This window comes from Theropithecus gelada, chromosome 17 (genome assembly GCF_003255815.1).
Source record: "Theropithecus gelada isolate Dixy chromosome 17, Tgel_1.0, whole genome shotgun sequence".
Taxonomy (NCBI): domain Eukaryota; kingdom Metazoa; phylum Chordata; class Mammalia; order Primates; family Cercopithecidae; genus Theropithecus; species Theropithecus gelada.
In genome coordinates this window covers 78,938,001-78,951,640 of record NC_037685.1, presented here as the reverse complement: position 1 = coordinate 78,951,640, position 13,640 = coordinate 78,938,001, and the positions used below count along the sequence as shown (strand labels likewise).

At 39.8% G+C, this 13,640-nt stretch overlaps 1 protein-coding gene across 3 annotated transcripts in view; it reads left to right on the top strand.

The window, feature by feature from the left end:
• The window catches only part of SUCLA2 (succinate-CoA ligase ADP-forming beta subunit), a 70,790-nt gene that overhangs the window by 29,982 nt on the left and 27,168 nt on the right, over positions 1–13,640 (top strand). For all 3 annotated transcript variants that reach the window (XM_025364305.1, XM_025364304.1, XM_025364306.1), the window contains exon 6: positions 4,344–4,482. In XM_025364305.1, the coding sequence (XP_025220090.1) occupies positions 4,344–4,482 (139 nt within the window). The remainder of the gene's footprint in view (positions 1–4,343; positions 4,483–13,640) is intronic.

Sequence of the window (13,640 nt, the reverse complement as noted above, 5' to 3'; positions counted from 1 at the left end):
TCTTTTTTTTTTTTTTTTTTTTTTTTTTTGAGACGAAGTCTTGCTCTGTCGCCCAGGCTGGAGTGCAGTGGCCGGATCTCAACTCACTGCAAGCTCTACCTCCCGGGTTCGTGCCATTCTCCTACCTCAGCCTCCCGAATAGCTGGGACTACAGGCGCCCGCCACCTCGCCCAGCTAGTTTTTTTTTTTTTTTTTAGTAGAGACGGGGTTTCACCGCGTTAGCTGGGATAGTCTGGATCTCCTGACCTCGTGATCCACAACCTCTCCCTCCTGGGTTCAAGCTATTCTCCTGCCTCAGCCTACTGAATAGCTGGGACTACAGGTGCACGTCACCATGCCTGGCTAATTTTTGTACTTTTTTAAAGTAGAGATGGGGTTTTGCCATGTTGGCCATGCTGGTCTTCAACTCCTGACATCAGGTGATCCGCCCTCATCGGCCTCCCAAAGTGCTAGGATTACAGGCGTGAGTCACTGCGCCGGGACCCTTCATATTTACTGACTGATTTGTCTCACAGGTCTTCAAAAACTTACAGGTTTCTCTTTTTTGCCGTCTTCATCTTTTTTCTTCCAGTTTAGTTGTTGAAGAAACTGAGGTGATTATCATTCATTGTTTTTTGTAGTCTGGATTTTATATCTCCATGGTTTAAGTGGTTGAACATTTAAAATATTCCTGTGTCCCCTTTATTTTCTGTAAATTGTATAGAATGGATGGGACACTGTCTTACATATCTCCATGATAGAGCTGTAGTTTATGAATGATTTTAAGAATTCATTGAATGCTGTGGTCCTTCTTTCAGTTTGTTTATGTTCGCAATAAAATTTTGCCTACACTTTTACTGGTCTTCTCTATTGTCCTTGTGTGCTCCTTCCCCTCCATTCTTCCCCTCACACAAAAAAGTCCCCATTGAGTTTAATATTATGGCCTGTGAGAGTTGCTTGGTAATATTTGTAATGCTGCTATTGAATGAAATTGTTTGTTTTGGATATAAAAATAAGTGACTCATCTTTTCGTTTGTTTGTTTTTGAGATGGAGAGTCTCGCTCTGTCACCCAGGGTGGAGCGTGCAGTGGCACGATCTCGGCTCGCTGCAGCCTCCACCTCTCAGGTTCAAGCAATCCTCCCACCTCAGCCTCCCAAGTAGCTAGGATTACAGGCATGCACCACCATGCCCAGCTAAATTTTTTTTGGTATTTTTAGTAGAGATAGGGTTTCACCATATTGGCAGGTGGTTCCAGAACTCCTGATCTCAAGTGTTCTGCCTGCCTGGGCCTCCCAAAGTGCTGGGATTACAGGTGTGAGCCGCTGTACCTGGCCTAGTGACTCATCTTAAAAGAAAAGTTCGAATATTGAACTTTGAAGTTAAACATTTTTATTTTTATTTTATTTTTATTTTTTTTGAGATGGAGTCTCGCTCTATTGCCCAGGCTGGAGTGCAGTGGCGCGATCCTGGCTCACTGCAAGCTCCGCCTCCCGGGTTCACACCATTCTCCTTAAACATTTCTTCATGAGAAACTTGTCAGAATAAGTTTATGGCTGGGTGTGGTGACTCACGCCTGTAATCCCAGCACTTTGGGAGGCCGAGGCGGGTGGATCACCTGAGGTCAGGAGTTCAAGACCAGCCTGACCAACATGGAGAAACCCCATCTCTACTAAAAATACAAAATTAGCCGCCGGGCGCGATGGCTCAAGCCTGTAATCCCAGCACTTTGGGAGGCCGAGGCGGGCGGATCACAAAGTCAGGAGATCAAGACTATCCTGGCTAACGCGGTGAAACCTCGTCTCTACTGGAAAAAAAAAAACAAAAAAAAACTAGCTGGGCGAGGTGGCGGGCGCCTGTGGTCCCAGCTATTCAGGAGTCTGAGGTAGGAGAATGGCATGAACCTGGGAGGTGGAGCTTGCAGGGAGTTGAGATCCGGCCACTGCACTCCAGGCTGGGTGACAGAGCAAGAATTCGTCTCAAAAAAACAAAAAAACAAAAACAGATTTAGCCAGGCATGGTGGCGCATGCCTGTAATCCCAGCTACTCGGGAGGCTGAGGCAGGAGAATCGCTTGAACCTGGGAGGTGGAGGTTGCGGTGAGCTGAGATCACACCATTGCACTCCAGCCTGGGAAAAAAAAGTAAAATTCCGTCAAAAAAAAAAAAAAAAAAAAAAAAAAAAGAATAAGTTTATAGTATTGAAGTACAGCAAGTGCAATAATTTTTTTTTTTTTTTTTTGAGTAGGAGTCTGGCTCTGTCACCCAGACTGGAGTGCAGTGGCATGACCTCGGCTCACTGAAACCTCTGCCTCCCGGATTCAAGCGATTTCCCTGCCTCAGCTCTCAAGTAGCTGAGATTATAAGCACCCGCCACCATTCCCAGCTAATTTTTGTATTTTTAGTAGAGATGGGATTTCACCATGTTGGCCAGGCAGGTTTCGAACTCCTAACCTCATGATCTGCCCACCTCAGCCTCCCAGAGTGCTGAGATTACAGGCGTGAGCCACTGTGGCCAGCCAAGTGCAAGAATTTTGACCGGCACAAAGGTTTAGAGGAGATAGAGAAATGTTTCTGATGGAGAGTAAAGCAAATAATTTTGGCAGATGAATGATATAAATGTTTAAAAGGCACAGATTTGATTTATTAGGTAGTTATGTGAAGATGATGAGAGTGAAATTTAGATGAGGAAGAAAATACTTGATTTACAAGAATACATGAAGAAATAATCTAAGATTATATAGCATTTTTCCTGATGGTGATGAGTGGAAATAGTGCCTGGCATTAGCAAATTGATGTCATAATGAATTGATCAGAATTTGTAGTTTTCAAATGTTTAAGCCTAAACATTTGGTTTTAGTTTTTGGTCTTTTAGGTGAGTTATGACATAGTGAAAAACTTTCATAATAAAATGGTACTTTCATATTATTCTTTATTTGAAATAGGTCATAACAAAAGATTACATTCCTTAGTGCTTTTTGTTTGTTCGTTTTTTGGAGACAGAGTCTCACTCTGTCACCTAGGCAGGAGTGCAGTGGTGTGATCTTGGCTCGCTGCAACCTCCACCTCTTGAGTTCAAAGCAATTTTTATGTCTCAGCTTCTCAAGTAGCTGGGATTATAGGCATGCGCCACCACACCTGGATAATTTTTGTATTTTTAGTAGAGACAGTGTTTCACCATGTTGCCCAGGCTGGTCTCAAACTCCTGGCCTCAAGTGATCCATTTGTCCTCCCAAAGTGCTGGTATTACAGACATGAGCCACTGCGCCCAGATTACGTTGTTTAGCTTGATCATTTACTTTATTTATTGGCATTTGGCTCTTTGTAAATATCTTCTTCATCTTGAAGGAATTTAAGAATTTTTTTGTTCTTGAAAATCAAAAGAATGTGTTACAACCTTAGATAGCAAATGAAAAATAGGAAAGAATTCTCTATAGTGTTCCTGAGCAGTGGCAGCACTGTTAGACTAAACATATAGACATGTACCCTCTGTACCAGTGGTTCAGAATTGCTTGTGGAACTTGAAAAATGATAGATGCTTGATCCAGTGTAGAACTTGTCAACCAGAACTTCTGAGTTGGGACCTTGATATTGTATTGTTTAAAAGCTCTATGGGTATCTCTAATTGGGAATCCCTGAAGACTGTAAACTCCTTTATTATAAAGTTAAATATCTTTATCTTTTGGGCCTAGCACAGTGCCTGGAATTTATTAGGTGCTCAGTAGATTTTTGAATGAATGGGGTAACACTCATTTGACTGAATGACATGCATTCTTATTGCTTGATAGACACTCTTTATAAATTACACAAAAGGTAAAATAGGGTCTTCTAATATTTTGGCTTTTATTTGGACCATTGGGGTTGTCACATTCTATATTTTTAGTAGAGTCAGGGTTTCACTGTGGTGGCCAGGCTGGTCCCTAACTCCTGGCCTCAAGCGATCCGGCCCCCTTGGCCTTCCAAAGTGCAGGGATTACAGGCGTGAGCCACTGTGCCTGGCCCACATTTTATGTATAGTTTTAATAATATATAAGCCTCTTCTTTCAGCTTAGGTTGGCCATAAAGCTTAGGCAGTATGGACATTATGGAATAAACCCTGGAACTGGAATCTAGGCCAATGGCAAGTTACCTGATCTCTCTGAATCTCTTTCTCATCTATAAAATGGGCATAATATCTACCCTTTGAAGATTTTGAGTAAAAAGTTTTGTTTAACCATTTAGTAATGGTAGCTGCTATTTCAGTAATTAATGTTTGACTATAAATGACTCATTTATCATTTAAGTGACAAACTACAAGACTTTTTATTTACAATAATGTTGATTAGACATATGCAAACCACCTATAATAAAAAGAAATACTGATTTCAGCTTGCACAGAAGATGGGATTTCCACCTAATATTGTGGAATCAGCAGCAGAAAACATGGTCAAGCTTTACAGCCTTTTTCTGAAATATGATGCAACCATGATAGAAATAAATCCAATGGTGGAAGATTCAGATGGAGCTGGTAAAGTATCTTCTTTTGTCTAATATGATTATTCATTTATTTCTCTGTTATTTGCTTCCCTAAGGAAGTTAAACTCGTAGAAGTTAAAGAAGTTAAACTTCTACCTATGTAGAAGCTTTTTAAAAAAAAATAACAAATAGAACGAATATGAACAAATATTAAACCCATTAAAACAAAACAAAACAAAAAAACACCTTATAGAGACATGCACAGAGGGGTCGGAACTGCACTGTCCAATACAGTGACAATCAGCCACATGTAGTTATTAAAATTAATTAAAGTTACATAAGATTTAAAAATTCATTTACTTAGTTGCACTAGTCATGGTTCAAATACTCAACAGCCAAATGTGGTTACCATATTAAGAGAGCACACATATAGAACATTTCCATCATTGCAGAAGGTTTTATTGGGCAGTGCTGGGTTAGTGTATCCAGTGTGGTGGTGATTGAGCTGTAATTTTATGGAATTAGCTATCTGGATATATAGATTGCATACTATATACATTTTGCATCTTTCTTTATTCACTTAGTAACATATCTTTATGTATATGGGGTCTTTATATATTAAGGATGTCAATCTTTTGTCTGACATTTGGTCTGAATCTTTTTTTGAGATTATACTTTATTGTTTAATGTTACTTGATTTTTGGGGAAATATTTTTGTTTTTGCATGTACTCAAATCTCATTGCTTTTTTTTTTTTTTTGAGACTGAGTCTTGCTTTGCTTTGTTGGCCATACTGGAGTGCAGTGGCGTGATCTGGATTCACTGCCATCTCCGCCTGTTGGGTTCAAGTAATTCTTCTGCCTCAGTCTCCCAAGTAGCTTGGACTACAGACATGCACCACCACACCTAGATAATTTTTTGTGTGTTTTTAGTAGAGGTGAGGTTTCACCATGTTGGCCAGGCTGGTCTTGACCTCCTGACCTTAGGTGATCTGCCTGCCCCGGCCTCCCAAAGTGCTGGAATTGCGGGCGTGAGCCCCTGCGCCCAGCCAAGTTCCATTACTTTTATACTGAGATTTTTTTTTCCTCCATCTTTTACACTTTTTTTTTTGTTTTTGGAGATGGAGTCTTGCTGTGTCGCCTAGGCTGGAGTGCAGTGGCGTGATCTCGGCTCACTGCAAATTCCGCCTCCCGGGTTCACACCATTCTCCTGCCTCAGCCGCCTGAGTAGCTGGGACTACAGATGCCCGCTGCCACGCCCGGCTAATTTTTTGTATTTTTTTTAGTAGAGACAGGGTTTCACCATGGTGTCGATCTCCTGACCTCATGATCCACCCACCTTGGCCTCCCAAAGTGCTGGGATTACAGGCGTGAGCCACTGCGCCCAGCCTTCTCCATCTTAAGATCAGTAAATATCCTCAATGTGTTCTGTTTTTTCTTTTGGGTCAGTTTAGTCAGATATGTTCTATTTTTTAAATTGTTTCTTTTTTACTTTTAAATGTTTAATCAATTAATATTTTACTTTAGCTTTACTTTTAGTTTTTTAGAGTATCTTATTCTATTTTTAGTAAAGCTAAAGTAAAGGTTCTGCAGTGAGAACTTTATTTTCTTTTTTTAAGCTTTCAAGTAAAGCTAAAGTTCTGCAGTCAGATTAAATTATGGCATTAAGATATTCTAAAAAACTCTAATGGTAAACTGCATGAAGACACACTTGGAATTTAAAGTCCAAATGTGATAAGATCCAAAGGACCTTGATAACTGAAGTCCTACATCAAATTCTCTTATTTGAGGTAGAAGTTCAAGGAAATTGATGTTCTCTCTAATTTGTTGTTTGATTGACTATTATCTAGAGGGATTATGGATTCTAGGTGGAGTGGGATTCTTTCAACCATGGCAATTTTGACTGTTTCTCATGAAAATGGGTTGAGTTTCTTCATGGTCTCAGAAGTTATTATTGTTTGAATTTTAAGTCTCTTATGTGTTTCACATTTAAAGATATATAACATATTAATATATACAAGTTTATCACAGCTTTGACTCCTCAATTACCAAATTTGGGGAAATAATAGCACCCCAAAACCTTAGCCATTCACTGGGAACAATTATCCAAAGCATTACTATGTTCCCAGAACCTTGGCCTTAGTTTTATCAAAGATTGTGGCAGAAATTCAGTGGTATCTGAGTGAAGAAGAGTAGACAGATACTAGTCTCACCAGAATACCAGTCATCCTGATTATTTTCCTGTGGACTGAAACTCAGGAGAAATCTCCAAGCAAAAATTGATTTTGGTACTATGCATTTGTTATTTCTAGAGAGGAAAGCTACCAATGTATCATCTCCCCTGTTGAGTACCATGAAATAGGCACCTCAGTGTGAACTGAGAATGGGCTCTACTGATATTCTACCCATACTTACTTGTGAGCATGTATTGTCAGTGGCTGCTTCTACTGCCTGTTACAGACCTTCTGCCTAAGAAATCTCTTTCCTAGGGATTTCACCCTGAGTATTTTTCCATTGGAGAATCGCCCTCAACTGCTTCCTCAGTAAACCTGCCTTGATCTTCTGGAGTGTCCTCCAGAGGCCTAGCAAGGACTACTGCCTTCACTAGGTGTTCCTCATGCCCCTCCCCTCCTTTTTAAAATTTAATGGGCTACCCAGTATTTAGAAAAACACTTTTTAAAAATCCAAATACTGATTTAAAAAACCTTAATACTGAGTCACAAATTAAAAAGTATTAGCAGATATCCAAGAATTCATAACACAGATAATGATCTTTAAACACAAAGCAATAACATTGGAAATTAATATAAAATGTTGTATTTTTTTTTTTTTTTTTTTTTTTTTTGAGACGGAGTCTCGCGCTGTCGCCCAGGCTGGAGTGCAGTGGCCGGATCTCAGCTCACTGCAAGCTCCGCCTCCCGGGTTTGCGCCATTCTCCTGCCTCAGCCTCCCAAGTAGCTGGGACTACAGGCGCCCGCCACTTCGCCCGGCTATTTTTTGTATTTTTTAGTAGAGACGGGGTTTCACTGTGTTAGCCAGGATGGTCTCGATCTCCTGACCTCGTGATCTGCCCGTCTCGGCCTCCCAAAGTGCTGTGATTACAAAATATTGTATTTTTTAATTTTTTGAGGCAATCTTGCTCTGTTGCCCAGACCGGAGTACAGTGACACAGTCACAGCTCACTGCAGTCTTCTGGGCTCATGCGATCCTCCCTTTTCAGCCTCTTGAGTAGCTGGGACTATAGGTGCGTGCCACCATGCCTGGCTAATTTTTTTTTTTTTTTTTTGAGACGGAGTCTCGCTCTGTCGCCCAGGCTGGAGTGCCATGGCGATCTCGGCTCACTGCAAGCTCCGCCTCCCGGGCTTACGCCATTCTCCTGCCTCAGCCTCCCGAGTAGCTGGGACCACAGGCGCCCGCCACCTCGTCCGGCTAGTTTTTTGTGTTTTTTAGTAGAGACGGGGTTTCACCGTGTTCGCCAGGGTGGTCTCGATCTCCTGACCTCGTGATCCGCCCGTCTCGGCCTCCCAAAGTGCTGGGATTACAGGCTTGAGCCACCGCGCCCGGCCGCCTGGCTAATTTTTAAAAAAAATTTTTGTAGAGATGGGCCCTCAGTATGTTGCCTAGGCTTGTCTCCAGCTTGTGTGCTCAAGCCATCCTCCCACCTCAGCCTCCTAAAGTGCTGGGATTAAAGGTGTGAGCCATCACACCCAGCTTAATTTTTTTTTTAAATTTAAAGAAAATACTTTATGAATTAATGAAGAAACAATAATGGAAATGAGAAAATATTTCAAACTGAGCAACTGCAAGGAATGTATTGTTCATTGTGTGGAGTACTCATTATCAAAGGGGTCAGTTTCTTAATATTTAGGTTGGTGCAAAAATTGCAGTTTTTGCCATTTTTTAAAAAAAAACAGTGATTACTTTTGCACCAGCCTGTATAACTTAAATGTAGTTATCTAAAGATTAACTAAAAACTGTCCAAGAACCATCCAAGAGTGGATCCTTATCCAGTTTATATGGAAAGCAAAAAGATAAGAATTGCCAATTTTTTTCCTATTCAACAGCATTAATTTAATTTAATGGGTGATATTTTGCTGAACTAAGTCATTCCTTACTGTGAATATGGTACCATGTAGGCTTTTTTCCCCTTACTTTTAAATTTTGATACAAAAATAAACAGTATAGGGAACTCCTAAATACACTTTCCTCAACATTGCCAGTTGTTTACATTTCACTCTATTTTATTCTCTTTCTGTTCTCTTTCTGTCTGCGTAAACTTGCATTTGTGTGTATAAAAATATAAATATATTTGGAACCAGTAAGAGTAAGTTGGAGACATTGTTCTTCTAGTGTCTAAAAACAAGAACATTCTTTTTTTTTTTTTTTTGAGACAGTCTCGCTCTGTCGCCCAGGCTGGAGTGCAGTGGCGCAATCTTGGCTGACTGCAAGCTCTGCCTCCTGGGTTCTCACCTTTCTTCTGCCTCAGCCTCTCGAGTAGCTGGGACTACAGGCGCCCGCCAACACGGCTAATTTTTTGTATTTTTAGTAGAGATGGGGTTTCACCATGTTAGCCAGGATGGTCTTGATCTCCTGACCTCATGATCTGCCCGCCTTGGCCTCCCAAAGTGCTGGGATTACAGGCGTGACCCAAGAACATTCTCTTATATAACCTGACTACATTTATGAAAACCAAGAAATTTAACACTGAGAAAATATTATCTAATTCAAAATACATATTCAAATATAGCCAGGTGTCCTTTATACTATTTTCCCCTAGGACCAGGATCACACATTGAATTGAGTTGTCACGTCCATTTGACCTGGAACAGATCTTGAAGTTTGATTTGTTTCTTGACCTTATGTTTTTGTTGTTCCTTTTTTTTTTTTCTTTTTTTCTTTTTTAAAGAAGGGGTCATTTATTTCGTAGAATGCCCTTCAGTTTGTGTTTCTCTGTTTGATGTTCCCTCATGGTGTTTTTTTCCTTCATAGTGCATGTTGTCAGAAGGTACATTATGTTGGTTTGTTCCAGTATTGATAATGTTAACTTGGCTCACTTGTTTAAGGTAGTGTCCAGAAGGTTTTTTCATTATAGAATCATTATTTTTTCCCATTGTAATTACTATGAAATTTGTGGGAAAATGTTATACTACTTGTCAAACTGTTACCCATTAGTTTTGGCATCTACTGATGATTTTCTAACTACATCATTACTTCTATATTTAATAGTTGACTTTGTATTAAAAGAAGAGCTTTCTCTTCTGCCCCATTTGTTTGTATTAGGATGGGCTTATCCATTCTTTAATCAATGAGTTACCCATTTTAATCATTATTTTGTTGGACGGACTGTCCCAGATTTGGCCAGCACAGGCCACTTTCAGGCTTGCTCCTGTGGCCTCTTTTTTTTTTTTTTTAAATAAATCAAAAATTATAAATAAAATTATAATTTAATTTACAATATTGAAACAAATACACTTTCAGGAAGTTGTTAAAATAATACAGTCTTGCATGCCCTTCACCCATTGATGACATCTTATTTAGCTGTATACACCCAAATAGTTAGTTGACATTGGCTCATTACTGTTAGCTAGACTAAATATTTTATTTAGTTTTCACCATTTTTTTTTTAACATTTTAAACCTGTAGTCATTTGTGTGTGTATGTATAATTTATTCCTTACATAGATTTGAGTAGCCACCACCACAATCAAGATACAGACTGTTCCATCAATACAGGAGACCTCTTTGTATTCACAACCTCTACCAATTCTTTCCTACTCTGTCCCTGTGCCCTGGAAATCACTAGTCTATTCTCCATCCTCTATAGTTTTTTTTTTTTTTTTTTAAATTTTGAGAATGTTATATACATGCAATCATATAATATATAACCTTTTAAAGTTGACCTTTTTACTATACATAATGCCTTTGAGATCTATCCAGGTTGTTGCATCTACCAATAGTTTCTTTTTTATTGCTGAGTAGCATTCCACTGTATAGAAGTACCTGATTTCATTCAACTATTTACACTTTGAAGGATATTTGGGTTATTTCTAGTAGTTTGCTATTACCAACAAGCTGCTACAAACATTTGCAAGGTTTGTGTGACTGTAAGTCCTCCCTTTGTCCTTTTGATATGCCCATATTATTATTTGAGCAAGGCTTTAAATTTTGTGCAACAATATATTCCAGGATTGTCTTCTGTTTTCCTTGTCACAGTTTGGCAATCCACTGTTTCTCCAAAGGACCCTGGCTTCTTTTTGTGGAAAATGATGTTTATTAATAGGTACCAAGATAGACGTACTACTTAATGCATATTGCTAATATTGTGTCATTGCTTCTAGGCCTTTTCAGCAAACACAGCCAAGAAGTATGTGTGTGTATGTGTATGTATATGTTTGTACACATACATAAAAACACCTATGTTTATGTCTGTTTTTTTGTTTGTTTGCTTGCTTGTTTGTTTTGGGACCAAGTCTCATTCTGTTGCCCAGGCTGGAATGCAGTGGCGTGATCTCAGCTCACCTCCACCCGCCGGGTTCAAGAGATTCTCCTGTCTCAGCCCCCCGAGTAGCTGGGATTACAGGCACATGCTACCATGCCTGGCTACTTTTTTTGTATTTTTAGTAGAGAGGGAGTTTTCTCCATGTTAGCCAGGCTGGTCTTGAACTCCTGACCTCAGGTGATCTGCCCACTTCAGCCTCCCAAAGTGCTGGGATTACAGGCGTGAGCCACCACGCCCGGCCTTCTATCTGTATTTTTTTAAAAAATTTTTTGTAAGGCCGGGCGCGGTGGCTTAAGCCTATAATCCCAACACTTTGGGAGGCCGAGACAGGCGGATCACGAGGTCAGGAGATTGAGACCATCCTGGCTAACACGGTGAAACCCCGTCTCTACTAAAAAATACAAAAAACTAGCCGGGCGCGGTGGCGGGCGCCTGTAGTCCCAGCTACTCGGGAGGCTGAGGCAGGAGAATGGCGGGAACCCGAGAGGCGGAGCTTGCAGTGAGCTGAGACCCGGCCACTACACCCCAGCCTGGGCGACAAAGCAAGACTCCGTCTCAAAAAAAAAAAAAAAATTTGTAGAGATGGGCCCTCAGTCTGTTGCTTAGGCTCGTCTGCAACTCGTGTGCTCAAGCCATCCTCCCACCTCAGCCTCCTGAAGTGCTGAGATTAAAGGTGTGTGCCATCACACCCAGCTTATTTTTTAATTTAAAGAAAATACTTTATGAATTAATGAAGAAATAATAATGGAAATGAGAAAATATTTCAAACTGAACAACTGCAAGGAATATAGTGTTCATTGTGAGGAATACTCATTATCAAAGGGGTCAGTGTCTTAGTATTTAGGTTGGTGCAAAAATTGCAGTTTTTGCCATTTTAAAAAAAATCTCCAAATGTATACTGATAACTCTAATTCCACTTGAGTTCTTCAAGGTTCATTCTAGTTTTACCACTTTCTATATTTATAATTTTCTTATTCAACATTTATATAAATGGCTTTTATTAGCTTCAATATATTTATTCATTTTGTTACCAAAGCACCAGAGCTTTGGTCTAGGGCCTGCTGCTTCCCACACAGAAAGCCAATCACTGAGAGGTATTGCCAAAGAAGGGTTTAGTTGGGTGCTGCAGCTGAGGAGATGGGATCTCATTCTCAAATCTATCTCCCTGATGGACTAAAACCAGGGGTTTATATAGCAGGGAAGAAAGGTAACAATGTGTAAGAAACAAAACCTAGGGAGGGGCAAGGAAGCAGTAATAATGAATGAGGGGTCAGAGTCTCATTGTCTGCATGTGGTGATCTGGTGAGTTTCAGTTCTTCGATAGTTTGGTTTGAGAGGTCCCAAGGTCCCTTCCTGAGGAAAGAACTCATAAGTCTTAAGCTTTAAGACCAGAAAGGTCAATTTCTGTGTTTATCCAAAAGAATAGTCTATGGGAGACTCTTGGGTCAGTTTCAGTCTTCCCTTTCTATTTATCAATTCCTCAATCATGAGGAATCCGGTCATTGATCTTTCTGGCGCTTCATGCTGAGGAGGGGTGTCATAGGCAGCTGCATACCATAGGTGACCATGTAGCCACCCAGGAATCAAAGGTTCATCTCATAGAGAGTTTCTTCTCCATACCATAGGTGACCATGTAGCCACCAAGGAATCAAAGGTTCATCTAATAGAGAGTTTCTTCTGATACATGTTTCTCTCTCTGGTCTGCCACTTCCACCAAAGACAAATCACAGCAGGATCTACCTGCAAAATAAGCTTCTACCAATCTACATGCAAAATAGGCTTCAGTCCCATATACTTGGCCTGATTACCCACACACAGTGCAACAAGAATCATTGCCCATAGATTCTTCCAAATTGTCTTTGCTGGAACATCTCACAAGGTCGTTTCAGTCAAAGTCCTAGGAAAATAGCCAGTTCCTCCAGCTGTGTCCTATTACAAAAGAAAACAGGTTTTTATTAAATGTATGCAAACAAACACATTTCCGTGAATTAAGAATATTCACAAATAGTTTCCAAATTCAGGAGAAATTAGGCAGAGAGAGAAATATGCCTCAAATTCTACTTACAAAAGTATCCTCTACTCATTACACTTAAAGGATATATCAAGGCTATATATAGCTCAAAAGGAACATATTCTCCAGACTTTGAGAAACAAAAAACAAACAAGAATCAGCAATATTTCAAACAACAAAAGCCATAAAAATTATTTTAGTCTTCCATTATTTCAGTCCATGCAATCAACTCCTGCTCTACTTCATATTGGGGTAGCAATCTTTATAAACACATTAGCTCTTTAATTAGAGTCCTGGAATGTCTCTCTAATCCAGGGGCACAGACTCCCAAAGTTTTTAGAAACCTGCATTAAAGAGTCCTTTTCATGAACTCCTCCAAAGAAGCAAACCCTGGACCGTAGGTGATTATAAATCACTTTTTGAGGAGAATCAGAGCAATATATCAACTGTCATGTCAAAAGCCATAAGACAGTCATGAAGACACAGTTGATAAGGTAATTAGGTTACTTGTGTGGCATACAACAATTTAACATAATCATAATTACAACTGACAACATATATTAAGACATCAGAATTTCAGGAATGTTATACAATCCTGGAATGCATATTAACAACATATCTATATAAATATAACCCTAAGACAGTTAAATACCACCTCGCATTTGACAATGCTTCCTGTATAATTCTAACGTAACAAGCTTAA